Here is an 18,683-nt window from a genome sequence, read left to right as displayed (position 1 = left end):
CACATGAATGCAGGGATACATTCCCTGGAATGGAAAACAAAAGATGATAAATGAAAACATGAGATGCAAAGAAATTTCTGGACTCTGGAAGATCAAAGGGTACAGCCTGTAGGGCTATAGTATAAAGTATGGTGGCCATGTGGCACTCTACACTGAGGTGTACTGTGACTATCATAGACCACATCAGATTCGGGAGACCTAGTATTAAGGGTGCAGAACACTGCAGGTTCAGGCACCTGATATACGTGCTAAGCTAAGGAGCCAGTGGAGCAAAGTTACTAACAGGGATTGTGACTGAACGTCTCAAAGTCAGAATCCTGCCCAAGCACAAAACTGTCTCATGACTGAAGGACCCTCAGTGGCACTCAGATAGCCAAATCAGGTTGATGGTTGTGTCATCATTGTCTCCCCAGGCCCCCTCCGCAGCAGGCACATCAGGACCAGATCCTAATCAGAGATCTCTTGGTCCTGGGAAAACTCACAAAGGGGCCATCATCTCACCACCCATCATGTGACACATGTTCCCATGGAACCTGCTGGTAAACCACTCGAATCAACCTGTGTCTGAGCCTGGGTTTAGAATGTAGAAGCGTAACTCCCTCACTACAGCGTCCTGAAAGTCAGCCCTCAGCCCAAGAGGATTGTAAAAGTTAAGATTAACTGAAAGAAAAATAAATTAATGATGCGAGACATCCCGAGTAGATACGTAGATGTTCACATGCGGAATTTAGAAAGGTATAGACGGGAATAGGTTTGAAATTAGTGAACCAGCATGGCGTTTCCCTCTAAGGACACAGCAGGTAAAAACAAAGCCCAGAAGAACAGCCTAGCCAAACAATGCAAGCTTTGGTTTCCGAAGAGAGATCCTACCTCAAAGGAATGAGGTGGAGAGTTATAGAGAAAACTCAATGCCCTCCTCTGTTCTCCATATGCTCCTGGGTCTGCATACACATTCATGTCCCTGTGAATGCTTCACATACACATACAAGAAGAGACTGCTTCTGCCAGGGAGAGACCTCAGCAAGTAAAAATGCCTGTTTTAAATCTGAGGAGCAGAATTCAATCCCACTTAATGAATTAACTTTTAGGAAAAAGATGAGGAAGAGGATAAAGAGATTGGGACCATACACTGACGTGTTGTTAGTAGCTGTCATTATGTTTTCCCTGAGGCTGTGCTGAAATATCTCTGTTTGGAGGGAAATCAATGGGAGAACTGCTTCCAAGTCTCAGATTGGCAGGTCAGTGAAAAAGATGATTTACGAAGCTATGAGTTGGGGGCTGGAGACATGGCTCAGTGGTTAAGAGCGCTGACTGCTCTTCCAGAGGACCTGGGTTCAATTCTCAGCACTCACATGGCAACTCACAACTGTTTGTAACTCCGAGATCTGAAGCCCTTTCACAGACATACATGCTGGCAAAACACCAATGCGCAAAAAATAAGAATAAATTCTTTATTTAAAAAAAATAAGCTATGAGTGGATGTTATGAAGGAAATCCCAAGTCACTGGCAGTGGAATCTTGCCTTGTAGAAAAGATCAGAAGATGGATGCAGAAAAATGAGTGTTACAAGGTGGCAGATCTGAGCTGGTGAGCTGCTAGAACATGGTTATAAACGAGAAAAATGATGTTTCTTCAAACTAGCAGGAGCGTCAATGACCATAATACTATAAATAGCCATGCTTGTTGTGCAGTTGTTAAGCACAACCCAAGGCTGTGCTTTGGGTTTCTTTATGACTGTAATGGCAACCCTAAGGTCAGTATTACTGTTAACTCATGTTATTTGTTCTAGATAAAATCCTGGGGATTGAAAACTTTAAAGATCTCAGAGCCAGAAGGTATTAGAGCCTACTTTCTTAAACAGTATGTAGGACAAAGCTAAAGACATAAAGATATTCTTTATCAGCAAAGCGAACAGAGAGAAGTGGCCAGGACGAAATCTACTGGAGAGGAACATGCCACAGTCGGGTGAGAGGAAGAAATGGAAGGTGTCAAGTTAGAGGGGGCAAGAATAAATCCTTGATGGGACTAACGATATTGTTTTTGTTTGGTTTGTGTTGGGAAACATTATTTTAAGGTGTGTTACTTTTGTTCATGTTGCATTTGTTTAACTCTGTGAAGCTGTGTTACTGTGCCTGTCTAAAACACCTGATGGTCTAATAAAGAACTGAACAGCCAATAGCAAGACAGGAGAAAGGATAGGTGGGGCTGGCAGGCAGGGAGAATAGATAGAAGGAGAAATCTGGGGGAAAGTACAAGTAGCCAGAGAAGGAGGAGGGCATCAGGGGCCAGCCACCCAGCCACACAGCAAGCCATGGAGTAAGAGTAAGATTTACAGAAGTAAGAGAATGGGAAAAGCCCAGAGGCAAAATGTAGATGGGCTAAGTTAAGGAAAGCTGGCAAGAAAAAAAGCTAAGCTAAGGCCGAGCATTTCTAATTAAGAATAAGCCTCCATGTGTGATTTATTTGGGAGATGGATGGCACCCCCCCCAAAAAAAAAAAAAAAACAAACAACAGGTTTGCATTTTTATTTCAGTTTTTTTATATTCTATAATATTTTAGCAGCTCTTGATTTAGTGGTCTTTCATATGATTTCAGGACTGACCATTTAGTATTGGATAACCAGTTGAGGGGACTCTTCCCTGGAAGACTGTTTCTCCCACTTTCAGCATTTCTTACTTGCCTGTAGTTCTTTGTCTAGAGGGGGGAACCATGAGAGTCCCTCCTTCCATGTTAGCATATCTGTTGAGGTGTTGATGTCATCCTTGTTTAGGTCTTATGTAGGTAGCCATAGTGTTGAGACTTCATGGTTTAGCCTCCCTGACATTTCTAGAAGACACAGTCTCACAGCAGGCAGACTGTTCCTCAGGTTTCTACAACCTCTGGTTCCTACAACCTTTCCACTCCCTCTTCTGCAATGATCCCTGAGCCTTGGGTTTAAGAGGCATGTTGTAGATGTATGGGTTGGGACTGGGGACCACATGGTCACTTGTTCTCTGCTTTTTGATCAATTGTGGTTTTCTGGAATAATCTCCATCTGTTGCAAAGAGAAATTTCTTTGATGAGGGGGTGAGAACTACGTGTAGATATAAGGATAAATATTTAGAATGCAGTCAGGAATTGTGCTGTTTCAGTAAAGTGGTGGTTATAAGTTCTCTCCTCCAAGATCCATTACCTCACTAGACCCAGACAGTTTGCTAGATTTCCAGTACTGGGCATGATTCTCCCCATTGGGTTTTCCTTAAGTCCAATTAGAGCGTTGTTAGTTACCATTGAGATGTGAGTGCCACTATTTCACCTTTAGGGTTACTGCGTCATGTTGACAGTTGTTGAAGTCCATAAGCACCATAGCTGGGTAGGAATATTGGCTCCTTCACTCTCTTGGAAGCTTGAATGGCACATGTACCATGAAAGCTAGTCCTCAGGGAGGAGGCTTCCAGGTCAGTTCCAGTTAGGATTTGCTAAGTCTTGTGTCTGAAGTAAGTGGTATCTTCAGTAATAGGGCCTTACCTTCCCCCTCTGAAAGGCAACTGGGGCAACAGCTGACATTCTGACCAGATATATTCGCGTTGTGTATTTGTTCAAACCAATCCTGTTGTTTGTTACATACGCCTTTGTAACTAAACCAATAAAGAAAAATTGGCAAAAGATACACAATATCCATTTCTGGGTGGAAAGTATGATTCATTAAAAAATATTTCTAAAACAAATTGACATGTTTTATATCCTGAAGAATTATACTCCCTTCTTTGCCTTCTATTTCTTTAAGAGCACAAAACAAATTTTAGGCTGGATTCCAAAATCTAAAAGGGTCAAGAGGTGACATGCCTCTCTTTGCTTACATTGCACTCTGTATTATGTTAGGTTGGCGTACAAAAATAGAGTTGGAAATCCAGGAGATGTGCTGTGCTCACAGACGAAGAAGTTTTTCTCTTATGAGGTATCCTTGTTGATGGTGGTTTGGTTTGGTTTGGTTGGGTTTCTGGCAGCTTAATACAAGCTGGAAAGAACCATTAAGAAAAATGTCTCCATCAGATTGCCTGTAGACAAGTTGGTGGGGCATTTTCTTGATCAACGGTTGATGAGGGAAATCCCATTTCACTGCGGGTGGTGCCACCCCTAGGACGGTGGTCCAGGGGTGTGTAAGAAAGCCAGGGGAGGCAGACAAATCATCCCTCGTGCCTTCTGCTTCATTCTTGCCTTGAGCTCCTGCTGCCCTGACTCCCCTCAGTGACGGGCTGTGACCTGAGAGTTATAAGGTGAAGTAAACTCTTTCGTCCCTAATTTACTTTTGGTCATGGTGTTTTATCACAGAAATAAAAAAACCTAACTAAGAGAGGAGATAAGTGAAATACTTTATAAACATTGCCTCAGTTCTTACAAATGAGCTTCAGTTTCAGCAAAGCAGCATCATTAACTAGCTGGTAACTCATTTTGGGTAGCCTGACTTTATCAATACCAGTCCCATTTTGCTTTCGATAGTTGTGCAAGTAAAAAGGTAGATACCCTGCTCCATCACAGCACAGATTGTTGTTCCGTGACTGAGTAGTGGACTCAGCTGCATTAATGTATGAGTCCTAATACACTCATATTACATATGACATAAGCGAGAAATACAGATGTACTACAGCATCGGTATTTCTCACTTTCTATCTGATGTAGACACTGTTCAGGGAAGTGTGACATGTAACTAGGTTTCCATAAAAACAAAGCAAAAAATGTAACTAGCAACTAACTATGTTAAAATACATCTTTAATTAGTGTACTTACAAGCAGACCTGAGTTTAATAACCAGAAACACATACAGGAAGCCTGGCCATGGGGGTACATGCTTGTATTCCCAGTGTGGGAAGGCAGAGACCCAGGGCTCACTAGCTAACTAGCTTCCCTATTAGAAAAATTCCAGTCAAGTAAAACACCATGCCTCAAAGGAAGGTGAGAGGAGGTTAGGCAGCATCTGAGAAATAAAACGTGAGGTTGGCCTCTGACCTCCACTTGTACACATGAATCTGTGTGCACACACACAAAGCGGGGGTGGGGTAACCCGAATCATAATAGAAGGGGTAGCTAGAATCATAATAGGCAGCCAGTTGTACATGACTGTAATGCTAACACCCTGAGGGACTGTGAGGTTGGGGCCAGCCAGTGGGACCCTGACTCAACAAGAGAGAGAAGTGCCACAGACTTGATGCTATTTTAAGAAAAGTAACCAGAAGGATGATTTTTTAAAGCTTCGGTTTTCAGAGTCAAAAATAATAAAAATAATGTGACTCATTAGAGAATTGTATCTACATTGACAAGCTGGTGACTACTTAAAAGTCACCTTCCAAGTGTCTTGAAACTTCTAAGATCTGTTCAGGAAGAGGGGCTAGAACACAACTGAATAATCATGTTGAGAACTGTAGCTTTTCACACGAATGCCTGGAGACTCTGCCCCATGAAATAAAGGATAGTGATGCTCCATCTTAAGTTGTACAGACCGCGTCTCCACATATCATGTCAGATATCAGTGCGACTTGTTCTTAGGCCTTCATTGAAATCCTTATACATACCACCTAATTAAAAAAATTAAGTCTAATGTTGGTTGATCATACTGCCCTCTAGTGTTAAAATAACCTATGTTTATGCCAAAGTTCGTTTGCCTTTTTCAGATCAGTATTTTCATGACCCATTTGTCTAACTATGGAAATGACCGGCTGGGACTATATACGTTTGTGAATCTAGCCAATTTTGTGCAGACCTGGACCAACCTGCGTCTTCAGACCTTGCCTCCGGCTCAGCTGGCTCACAAGTATTTTGAGCTCTTTCCTGATCAGAAAGACCCTCTCTGGCAGGTAAAATCAGATCAGTAACTGGTATAATTAATCCCACAAATGGTTTGTTGTTGTGTGAAGTTATCCAAATGCAAGAATTCAGAGTAAAAGTAAAGCTGTGCATTTGGGAAACATTGAGATTTGAGAAACTACTTCCTACTGAATTGTAGGCCTGTATTATTGCTAACCATTGAGCCACATTTTCTGTTCCTTTTCCCATTAGAAAGTGTAGCATATTGAGTGTGTGATTCTGTAGGCAGCGATGTTTTCAATCAGGTGTGAGAAATCAATTTTCAGACTGTTATAAGTTGAAAACAGAAAAATGGCAAACAAGTTGTGTGTTAGGCAGCTGGCCCACTGTTCAGTCTTACACACACACACTCACTCTATTTGCACATGCCACACATACCACATACACACACACACACACACACACACACACACACACACACACACACACACCCCTATCTGTAGTTTCCAGTCCACATTGGCAGCTCTCTGGAGTAAGCTTGGTGCTGATAGCCTGTGTTAGTTTTTGTTGGTGTCACAAGCATTGTTTCTTCTTATCTCCTACAAATCACCAAATGTCAGTCTCTTGAAGCACATACAATTTTCCCACGAATTTCACCCCTTATCTTTAAGCTGAAATCATTATCATTATGAGAGAGTGGTCTAAAACAAAGAGTAGCAACCAAAAGGAGTACATCACTTTTGTCTTTGCTACATATAAACAAGTTTATTGAACTTCACATACCTATAGTGTTAACTGACCAGAAGGAAAGAGTGGTCCTGTTTGCTCATTCATGAAATAGTACTAAAGAATGCTGTGATCCTTCCCCTTTATATTCATGCATATACTGTGCCTTAGGAGAAATTGTGCTCTAAATACAAGTACAACTGTCTTATTTATTAAATAGATCAAAAAATAACCCATGTTCACCTTCATTTTGCACGTCTGCTAAAATTGGGTACTTTCAGCATCATAGTCAGTAAAGTTATAATCTTAAATATTTACCAAATTTTGAAGGTAGCTGGAAGGAATTGACTATCTCTTTAAATTAGTGTGACTTGATCTGTCTTCTCTTGAAGGAAGCTCAGTTACTTAGAATAAAAATAATAATAAGGTCCAGAAGAACCTTAAGTAGAGTGATTTAGTGAATACTGAGAGTATACCTCCCTTTAGAGCAGTGGTTCTCAACCTTCCTAACGCTGCGACCCTTTAATACAGTCCCTCATGTTGTGGTGACCCCCAACCATAACATTATTTTTGTTGCTACTTCATAACTGTAATTTTGCTACTGTTATGGATTGTAATGGAGATAGAGGTTTGCCAAAGGGGTTGTGACCCACAGGTTGAGAACCACTGCTGTACACTAACAGAAAGAATAGTTTCTTCCCAACAAATTTACTGCTTAAAGGGGAGAGGGTAACTGTAGAATTGCCAGGAGCAGGAAACCATGATCTACTGGGCACTTGGCTGTTTACCTGAAGCCGAACCTCTCCCCTGCGCACCCCCTCACTCTCGACCAAAGGACAGAAGGAAATCCTTTCCGAGCTTTTGTGATGCCACCTCCCAGCTTTCAGTTTTCCAAGGAAACCCTGACTTATCATTCTGTCTCCTTGGGTGTATGAAAACGAAGATGGGGGATTCTAGCTCAAAAATGAATACACACATCCACAAGCACGACATCTCTGTATTCCTCTCCCACCCAGAACCCCTGTGATGACAAACGCCACAGAGACATTTGGTCTAAAGAAAAAACCTGCGATCGCTTACCAAAGTTCTTGGTAATAGGACCCCAGAAAACTGGTAAGAAATTTTAATACTATTACTAAATAATGTAAAATAACTAGACAGTCAGTCCTTTGTGCAGCAGGACTTTGAGCCTCCTGTAAGGCAAATGAAGCAAGAGCACACATTCCAGCATACTCTGATGCAGTCTTGTTCAGCTGAATAGCATACTAAGGGCTTTGTCGGGCTCTTTTAAAAAGGAAGCGGGGAAATGGATGTCACTTGAAAGACACAGCAGTCAGTTTGCTGGCAGGTCTTATTTTTTCCCCAAGGCTCTTACACCAGAAGTGTAGTTAATATTTCTAAAATTAAAACTAATTTTGTGTTTAGAAAGTGATTGACAGGATTTACTCAAATGCCAAGAGAGACATGTGTAAGTACCTGGATCTTCACAAGAAATCTTCTCCAGAAAAATAGTCTCAACTTTTCAGATACCATTTACATTCTTGCAGAGATGTCTTTTTTTTTAGGATCCAAAAAATGTTTGACAACCAGAATTCCTAGATGTAAACAAAACTTTCTGCTATCAAGGTGTTTATTCGCACCCAGGAGGAATCCATTGCATACCTTCTTAAATGGGTGTGCAATTTGTTCCCCCATAAACTTCTTGTTTCTGTAAAACTCAGTATTAAAGTGAAGCCCAGTGGAAGTTTTAATGGCAAACATTTGAGCTACATCTTGCATGATAAATTACTCAGGGCCCTTGGATTCTGGCTTCATAGGAAACAGCCACGAAAACTACCTTGCCTGGCAGTCCCTTTTCTTGCCTCTAAAGATAACTTTGAATTCTGTGCAAGATCAGCATACTCCGACACTTCATTATGTTTAATGCCATTTGCAAATAATCAGAGAGCATGTGTAAGAATGGCAGACATCCTTTCTCTGAGTCTTCCCTTGCCCTTTTCCACTGAAAATCTAAAGATGCTTAGGAAAACATTGAAACTGATATCTCCTCAGTGAACTCCCTCAGTCAGCACATAACCTCATCATTACTGATCACCTCTGTCTGAACCTTGGCATATCCAGTTTGCACTGGAGCCCTTCAGGATACATTGCTTCTCCTACCGCACCGGATGGAGACACTTTAACATCATGCTTAGGCAGCAGAAGTATTACTGGGCATCTTAAACTCTACTGGGTTTTGAATGTTTATGTTACTATTTGGATATGACATTTGCCTTTGGCATAAAATCATTACAGAAAAAATGATTGTTCTGTGGAAATTAATTTTCCCAGGTTCTTTTGAGGTGTAATTTACATCATCTAATAAAATTTACCCATTCTGAATGCTGAATTAGGCAAATGTTACATGGCTCTGTTTGCGTGGTATGTCCACATAGAATAATTCCAGAAACCCTGATAGTGAGTCTTTTCTTCCCTCATAAGCAGATTAGGAAGCTAAGACATAGAGTTCACATGGCTAGTGATGCTGGAAATGTAACAAAATGCTTGGCCCTAGGATTTTCCCGACTCTCCATCTCTCACTGTGACTTTCAGTTGGGACAGTCCCCCGCCCGCATGAGTTTTAAAAACTGCTTTACTTTTCTCCTTGTTCTTTAATACAGTCACCAGAGCAGCAACATAGATACCACAGAGCTCTGTAGAAGTACAAACACTTGAACCACACCTTAGACCTACTGAGTCAGAAACCCTGGGATGGGTACAGATGTCTGTGTGAACCGGTCTTATGTGACTTGGCTACAGCCAGAGTTTGAGGGTCAGTGTTGAGTGGAGGTGCTGAAGAACACCTTGTCTATCACAGGTCCTTGTATTTTATCTTCTGTCTCCTTGATTGCAGGTAGAGTGCTCTTTGTTTAGCTTAGATAAATGATCTTGGTATACTGCCTCTTTTAATTCATTCTTTAGACAATCTTGTAGTTGACAGATATTTTAACCATTTTGTTCTGTACAGATACTATGTATTGAAGTACAGTTGTAAAAAAAACTGAGTAATAAGAGAACACCATGTGTTGTACAAATGGCAGCATGATAGTACTACTGGCAAAATTAGAATGGTGACTTCTGCAAGTGAGATTGTTCTTGCTGTCTTTTGACCTGAAATAAAATTGACAGTGACAGTGCACATTCCATTAGATCGCATCAATTAGATCACATGACTGTGTAGAAACCATGGGGGACATTGGTATTTTAGGAATACTGAATGTGTAGACAAGAGATACCTTTATGGGATGATCTTCCAAACACAGTCATAATTGCAAATGACTCCTTAAATCTTGGGCAAACTGAACCCAAACTGCCTTCCTTGCTCCTGGAGTAGCCTGAGCTACATGCTTTACCTCCTGATTTAGGTGAAAACAACACTAGCTTTACACCTTTAAAAATGATACCCTTACTCCCAAACTATGTGAGTACCTGTGATGTCCTAATAAATGTAAATTTTGTGTGAATGGCCCTAAAAAGAACACTACTTCTCTTCAAATTTTAGCAATTTAAATGATTTTTGATTTGTTGTGTGTAGGTAAACTCAAGCTTATGCAAACTTGTTAAAAGATTAAATTCTTAATTAGCTTTCACAGGCATCAGGAAGAACATTATATCAAAGTTTATATTATATCAAACAAGTATCAGTTTGGGTAATGAAATATATTAAATAATGATATAGTTCACTTATATTTTTAATTAAAAAAATCGAGTTATAGGATGTCTTTTTTCTTTTTATTTATTTTTTGTTTATTCTTCTCTCATATACTACATCCTGACCACAGCCGCCCGCCTCTACTCCACCCAGTCCCCCACCTACTTCCCCTCTCCCCCAGATCTACTGCTCCTCTGTTTCCCTTCAGAAAAGAGCATGCCATAACAAGATGCATTAAGACTAGGCACAAACCTTCATATCAAGACTGGATGAGGGAACCCAGTAGGAGGAAAGGGGTCTGAAGAGCAGATGAAAGAGTCAGAGACACCCCCACTCCCGCTGTTGAGAATCCCACAGACTCCCCAAGCTAAACAACCACAGCATGTATGCAGAGAATATAGGATGTCTTTTAGCATCAGAGAAAATCTGTGAAATAGATGAGGCGATGATTTTTTTTTTCCTTTAAGAAAACTGCAATAAAGAAAAGCTAACAGCAGAAGTCACAGATCAAACCAGAGACTTAGCTGACATCAAAAGTCCGTTTCCCAGCATTGGCTCGGGGACACCCCTCTCACTGCGCTATCTCCATTGGTAAGAACGCGCCTCCCATTAGCTGCAGGTGGTCTGTTCGGTTGCCTGGGAGTACATCAAAAGAGTCTGCCTGGATCATTACAATATTGGGTTTATTAGTGCTGAAATACTAGAAGTGAGTAACTAACTGTCTTTTCTACTCGTTGATCTCCAACCCTTGCTCTCATTTCAGGTACCACTGCCTTGTGTCTGTTCCTGATTATGCATCCTTCCATCCTTAGTAACTCCCCCAGCCCAAAATCCTTTGAGGAGGTACAGTTCTTTAATAGAAATAACTACCACAGGGGGATTGATTGGTAAGATGGGTTACTAGTATAAATCTAAAAGTATATGTACCGTGCACAGTATAAACTTGGTGCTAATATTTAGAAACCCAGGAGTTTGTGACCACAGATAAAATTCATGCTGCACATCTTAGAAATTGGTTGGCCAGCATAAAGAAACACAAAAGGCTTTCCAGTTAATGGGAGGTCTTCTTGCCTCAGGAGACCTACGTATCAGTTGGCATTAGTTATCTTTGAAGGTAATTGCATCCGTAGAAATAGGGTAAGCCCCAGGAATGTCACTCTGCCCTTGTGCACCTTTCATAAAGTGATGCTGTGGTCAGAATATATCATTTCCTATCATGTTTCGATGGAAAGGCAAAAAAGTAACTAAAAGTAGAAATGTATGTATGTTTTATGAATAGTGAAAGCTGGTTTTAAAGAAATCAAAAAAAGTAATTTTATTCTTCGAGTTAAAATTAAAATATGTTAATATGTGAAGAAAATGATAAACATTAGAAATAATAATATAGATATAAACAAGCCATATAAAAATATGTTAAAATGGGTGATAGAAAATAACTTGTTGAACATAAGATGTGTTAGAAGTGCTCTCTATTGATGTCAATGTTGAGCACCTTGGGAAACAGTGCGTCCTCCCAGAGCACAGACATAACCTCCCTGCATTCACTGTAGGGTAGACATGAGCACAAGCCTCTGTGGTCAGGCTGGTCGCATGACCTCAGTTTGCTAAGGATCAGCTATCTCAAGAGGTCCTTGTGGGTAATCTGTAAAAACTAAGGAGGTGAGTATCATTTGAGCATCTACAGAAGTTGTATCCTAATTGTCCTGTAGTCCATGGCCCATTCTTCCACACAGTGTCAGATATTAACTAATTGTGCGGTGGTAAATAAACTAACTACTTCAACCTCTGTAACCACTCTCTCCAGTAGAATAGAACATTGACAGTAGGACAAAATTAGAGCTAAAAAAAAAAAAACTTCTTTAGGAGTAAATACTAGTAAAATCCTTGGCATTACTGGAACTTAAGAATAATCAATTTTGTTATAAATTATATCAAACAAAACCTTTTTGATCATAAGCTAATAATGTTTATCAAAACTGTAATAAAAATTAAAATGTCTTCAAATAGTGTACAAGAAGATGACAGAAATAACTAAACATAACTCACTAGGGGCAAGGGTGTAGCTCAGTAGTAAGTGTCGCCTGGTATGTGCAGAGCCTGGGTACATCTCCAACACTGCAAAACATAAGTAAATAAATGAAGAATGCATCATAGATCTAAATACAGCTCACCAAGAGTACCCCAAATACTTTTGATTGACAAATTACACATTATAAAAGGCAATTTATGCAAATAATAGATAATGGTAACTGCAAATGTCATTTTATAACTATAATTACAGCTTTGCTCCCAACAGCATCAGGTGTGTTCCCAGGCAGACTGCCTGGGTTCCTTGTGAAGCATCACCCCATTGGATGTGATTTGGGGGTTTTGATTCCACAGCCTGAAGACTATATGCCCTCAGAGTTCTGGGACCATTTTAACAATTTGCTTAAGTACACTTAGTTGAAATCTAGTGTGGATCGACTTTTGTTTTAAGATCTGGATGAAACCAGGACCGCCTTAACTGACAGGCAGTCTAAGTATACAGAGAAGGTGCAACAAATAGGGCAAGTGAAAAATTTAAATTCCATCTTTGACCAAATAACCAGAATCTGCAGTGAGAAAGTCTCGGGAAAATATCTGACCTATTCATGCATGTAAGTTTTATGCTTCGTGACTTAGCACTGTTTTTAATGTATAGAGCTGTAGTGGAGAGCTAGAATTGGTGTGGACAGCCAAAGACCCCTGTTAGCATTTGGAACCTCAACTGTTATAGCCTGGCTTTGAGTACAAGCAACTGAAAAGTTTTCGGATCAGATCTTGGAAAAGATGTCTCCGTAAGAAAAGTACTTGTTAGGGATGGAAAGAGCAGGAACCCTGAGGGCTTGCAGGCCAGCAGTCTAGCAAAATGGCCAGGTACAGGTCCAGCAGAGGAACCTGTCTCAAATTTTAAAAAAAAAAGTGGAAAATAATAGAGAAAGCACCCAACATCAAGTTCTGACCTCCACATATTCATGCAGGGGTAAACACATACACACACACACACACACACACACACACACACACACAAAAAAAAAAAAAAAAAAATTAAGAGATCCAGTGTCAATGCAAGTCACAAATAAATATACAGTTCTACAAAAAGTACATCTTTTGAATTAGTTTTCTTTTGGTGCTGAAGTCTTATTCTCTTCGCAAGTCTGAAAGCTTGAGGGGCCTGCATTCATGTGTAACCCCTGAAGCCACTATAATATGCTTGCTGATCCTTTGGCTGTCCTGAATATTTAACTTCCAGGAGTGATATTACTGGGGGAAATTCCAGGTCCCAATCTGGAAATGTTGACCACTATTTGCTAGTTTACTAATCAAATATTTCTCAAGTGTCTGCACCTTTGAACTCTTAGAGAGTATGACAATATGGGCAAACAAAATGGATGGTTTTCTGTGCAAACCTCTGAGTCTAGGGAAGATCACCAGTACAGGTCCAACATTCAGGATGACTTTAAGGGATGTTTCAAAGCCAGAATTGTTACAGAGGCAAAAGACAGATGGGAAAGTAGAACGTCTTTCAATGTTAAAAGCTGTCTAATGTCAGCACCTTTGTCCATTCTACTCATCATTTTTTGGATGCTTTTTCAGAAGAAGCAGGTTTGAAATAAGCTTGTAGCAAATAGGGTCAGACACTCATGGTAATCCTAGCCCCTCAAAGCAGTATAAGCTACTAAATAAGAAAGCCAAAATGTGGCACTTCTATAAATAGAATGTACACCACAAGAGACAGCAGATCAAATGCCCCTCAAATGTTTTCATATCTCTTTTCCTTTGAAAGGAAGCCAAATGGCCTGCACAGAAGGGCAGTTCCTGGAACACACAGTAAGAATTTGTTGTTCTAGGTGTGGAGACATCTCTGTGACCTCAGTTATACTTTGTTTTGTGATAACAGCTGGAATCCTAGCAGAAGCCTAGTCAGGTTAAAAGGCAATGTCACATGAAAGAATCACGTGACCTTTCAGGTGAAATGAAGCCTGCTATAAACTGAAGCCATTGTGTGAATGATGATGACTCCTACTCAATAATTATTGAACTGTCCACGTCCTGAAGGGGTGGTGGCTTGTGAGGTGAAGGGAGGAGGGGAGCAGAGTGAGGCCATTATTATAAAATGTATACGAATTCAATTTTAAACAAAAGCCCTTACTGCTGTGGAAATCTGGATTATCACGAGCTGGTGTACTTAGGCTGACCACTCTTGCGTCAGTGGAACATTAGCAGATGTCTATGCTTGGGCCAGCAGGTGTTGCTAGGTTCACACTCCTGGTGATTTGACTTCTCATAACCAGGAGATATTGATAAGATTTTGTAGTAAATTCTGAAGACAAACAACATAACATTGTGTTTTAAAAGGAAACAAATGGACGGTGTTTACACCAGACATTTTCTGTGCTTTGGCACTCCTGATTAAACATACCCGCCAGACCCAGTGATGGGAGTGATATTTGTCTACTGTGATGGCAAAAACTGTTTTGTATGAATTTTTCTGAGTGTCTTTTAACTAAATGTAGCCTCTGTTCCCTCACATTCTCTTTGGTCTGGGGTCTCTGTGCTGGTTTCTATGTTTCCGTGCATTCTGCCAGGAGCTATAGTTTGATTTTTTTTGTTCCTCTAGCTTTGCTTCCCCATAACTTTTCTTTCCTGCAATAAGCAAAACAAAGAATATTGTGTAGGAGAACATTGCTGGAGTTTTGAATGTGTTTCCTTTGCCCACTGGAGGAACAACTGCCTTAGAGAAAATCTTGGTTGTCAGTTTTTTAAGGGACAGATGAATTTGTTGGCAACATTTAATGTCTTCAGTCACCAGCACATAACGTGAGGGGCTTGTTTTGAAGAAAGATACTCCTTTCTAGGTACATGGATTTCTTCCCAGTCCCATCTAATGTCACCAGTGACTTTCTGTTTGAGAAGAGTGCCAATTACTTCCATTCAGAGGAAGCTCCTAAAAGGGCTGCTTCTCTAGTCCCCAAAGCCAAGATCATCACCATACTCATTGACCCATCGGACCGAGCATACTCCTGGTACCAGGTAAGGAAAAAATGTGCCCAACAGAGAGAAGGAGAGTTTGCACAGTGGAGGGTCGTTTCTGGAAAACTGTTACCTCCATTTGGAGGCAGATCTTCTTTGAATGGGTGCATATGTGTTCCACATGCATCTCTCTCTCTCTCTCTCTCTCTCTCTCTCTCTCTCTCTCTCTCTCTCTCTCTCTCTCTCTGTGTGTGTGTGTGTGTGTGTGTGTGAGTGTGTGGCAAAGGTCAGCCATGGATGTTATTTCTGTGGAGGTTTGTGAGACAGGGTCTCTTGATGAGCACTGAGACTCACTGGTTAAGCCCTACAGACTGGCCATTGAGCGCCAGGGATCTGCCTGTCTCTGGCTCCCAAGCACTAAGATTCTAAGCATATGCCCCCACATCTGGCTTTGTGTATTAGTTCTGAGGATGAAACTCAGGTAGGTCCTGACAGTTACAAAGCAAGCCATCTGCCAGCTGAATTGTCTCCCCAGCACCAACATCTCAGATTTGAATAGACAGGAAGACCTACTAGTTCATTGATGCCTGCAGCAGTAGATTCTTGGTTTCCCAGGAGAAACAAACATGATCAGGGATTTTTTTTAATTTTCTTTAATTTGATAACTTTACTTAATGAAAGTATTAGTGTCATGAATTGCAATTGAAAAAATATATAATAAAATATTACACGTTTTTGTATATACATGTGTATGTTTATAAATTTGCATTTTAAAATAATTGTAACAATTTAAAATAATTTTTCTTCAAACACATGCATAAAGTACAAAGTACTAGCTAATTTTTATCCAGGTTTTATAGGTTATAAGGGTTCTTTGGCAACTCTACATTGTGTTTCAAAAGCAGCTGTAAAGGATGTGCAAAGGAGGGAACATGGCCATGTTCATTGAGACCGCTGACCCCAGCCCCAAAGTCTCCCAAGTGACTGCTTCTACTGAAAAGGGGATGGGGTGGCAAAGCACGTGCAGAATCCTCCATCCCTCAGAGCCCAGCCTGTCTAAACAGCTCCATGCCATCTTTACGGTGCTTACTGTCATTTTGTCTCTAATGTTTGTTAGAACTTAGCAAAGAATCACTCACTTTGAGATAATTTAATGCACTCTCAGTGAGTCTTAAAAATGCCTAGTGATATTTTAATCACCTGATAAAAAGCAGACAAAGTTAAGCACATACATCTAACAAATTGATCACTACGAGTCTTTAGTTAACCTTCTCAGTTCTATAATTTGGTTTGGTTTCGTTTTTTGAGACAGGGACTTGTGTATCCCAGCTGGCCTGGAATTTCACTTAACTCTTCATCTCTCTGTCCTCACCCTCCCAAGTACTGGGATAACAGGCGTGCACTACCATGTCTAGGTGATCATTTTTAAGTACTTTCTTTTTTTTTTTTTTTTTTGGTTTTTCGAGACAGGGTTTCTCTGTGTAGCTTTGCGCCTCTCCTGGAACTCACTTGGTAGTCCAGGCTGGCCTCGAACTCACAGAGATCCGCCTGGCTCTGCCTCCCGAGTGCTGGGATTAAAGGCGTGCGCCACCACCGCCCGGCTTAAGTACTTTCTTAATACTCATATATTACTCTAGTCGTGAAAGAATTGTAATCTTTGCCAAGTATTGTTTGAAAAGTGATTTGAGTTAATAAATGTTAACACTGCTTTTGGTATAGTGGAGAAATAACATGTATAAGTAAGCACAAAAACTAGAAAAATGTAGATAGTGTACAGATTCATTCGGTGATAAAGCCTAACTTAAAACCAAGTTAGATTTATTAGCAGAGCTGGAGCACTAGAAGAACCATTGGGCAGTCTTTAAGGAAGGATTTGTAAGAGTAAAATAGGTAAAAATTCAACTGGAGTGCTTTAATAGTACACATGGAGCTATGTGTTAAGGGGGCATCAACAGGGCAGGGCAGAAACAAAGGCCAATGTTCTATTTCCCTGGAAACTGCAATGTTAAGATAAATGTGGAAAGTCATGCTTACAAAAACTTATATCTGAGATTCTGCAGGTGGGTTAGACATAAGGTTCATCCCCTGTGTTCTAAGTGGCCCACGTAGTTCAGAGCCTCCAACATGAGTTGGTGTTATACTGCTGTTGACGTGATTTCAGACACCTAACTTCTTTCATTTTTAAGATTTATTTTAAACTATATGTACGTGTGTCTGTGTATAGGTATGTGCATGTGAGTACAGGTGCCCAAAGAGGCCAAAAGAGGGTATTGGATCCCCTGGAGCTAGACTTACAAGTGGCTGTGAGTTGGCTGGCATGGGTGCTGAGGACTGAACTTGGGTCCTGTGCCACACAAGAGTGCTTGCTCTTGATCACTGAGCCATCTCTACAGTCCCCAGTAGCTAACTTCTGAACAGTTATGCTATTAGAGAATAAAGTGTTCCAAAGCGATGAACCCTTTTCTGTTTAGCAAAAACAGTTACTCCAGGTTCACAAGTGGAAGGACACGTTGTGAGATGGCTTAGTGACAGGGACTGGGAGCAGGGTCACAGGAAGGGATAGACCTTAGAGAGGCAACTGTAAAGATCATCTGCACAAGAGGGCATGGTGCCATCCTGGAGAGAGAAGATCACAGAAATCCAGAGCCTCACATCAATTGTTTATGACAAACCCAGAGACATCTCTCAAGCCAAAATATACATAAAATTGCAAGTTGACAGGTTTTATTTTCTGCCATCTACTTTTTCCAAAATTTATCTGGGGAAAAGAAAGAAATGTACCTTGATTAGCTCAAAAGAAAAGCAGATAATTGGAGCTTGGCAACTGAACCACTGAAAATTGGGTACACACACACACACACACACACACACACACACACACACACACACACACACACAAAGGCTCCAAGGCTTTGAACTAAGAAAACTTCATAAATATTGCAAATACATTACTCCACGGTGGATGGACAGAGGCTGGCCGAGTCTGTAGTGCAGTAACCAGGATTCCAGTCACAGCAAATTCGCTGTTCAACTAGGGGTGGTGAACAGCCACAGACTGAGTGCTTATTGATCACTTTAAGGAAAACGTGATTGTCTTGAGCCCATGGACCTGAGATGGAGCCATTAGGAAACATTTTCATATTTCAATTGCTGCTGTCTACGTTTTCTTATTCTGGTTCACCACAAAGGTTGCCATTAGATGAAAGAACCTTGGCTTTTAGACGCTGGGTAATGTATGGCAGAGTCTGTAGCTTTCACATCATGTGCATGCCAGAGTTTGTATTAGTCTCTCCATTTAAAGTGGCCAGTAAGAGCTTTCTAATCAAAATCTATCTTAAGGGTCGGATTAGCAGGGTGCTTTTATATTAGAGATATTTACTGAGCATGATCTTTGGTTAGATTATGGGCTGGCAAAGAACATGAATGCAGGTTTTAAAAGTTCACTTTCAGAATAAAATGTATAAACTGAGAGAAAACTGGTAACATTGGT

At 40.6% G+C, this 18,683-nt stretch overlaps 1 protein-coding gene across 1 annotated transcript in view; it reads left to right on the top strand.

Moving 5' to 3' along the window:
- Positions 1-18,683, top strand: part of Ndst3 (N-deacetylase and N-sulfotransferase 3) — a 139,168-nt gene that overhangs the window by 98,768 nt on the left and 21,717 nt on the right. Inside the window, exons 6-9 of the mRNA XM_059266202.1 lie at positions 5,649-5,831; positions 7,524-7,620; positions 10,962-11,085; positions 15,079-15,253. Coding sequence (XP_059122185.1) covers positions 5,649-5,831; positions 7,524-7,620; positions 10,962-11,085; positions 15,079-15,253 — 579 coding nt within the window. The remainder of the gene's footprint in view (positions 1-5,648; positions 5,832-7,523; positions 7,621-10,961; positions 11,086-15,078; positions 15,254-18,683) is intronic.

The sequence above is a fragment of the Peromyscus eremicus genome, chromosome 6 (genome assembly GCF_949786415.1).
Source record: "Peromyscus eremicus chromosome 6, PerEre_H2_v1, whole genome shotgun sequence".
In the NCBI taxonomy this organism is placed as follows: Eukaryota; Metazoa; Chordata; class Mammalia; order Rodentia; family Cricetidae; genus Peromyscus; species Peromyscus eremicus.
Note: the sequence above shows the minus strand (reverse complement) of the source record. Positions and strands in the feature narration are given on the sequence as shown.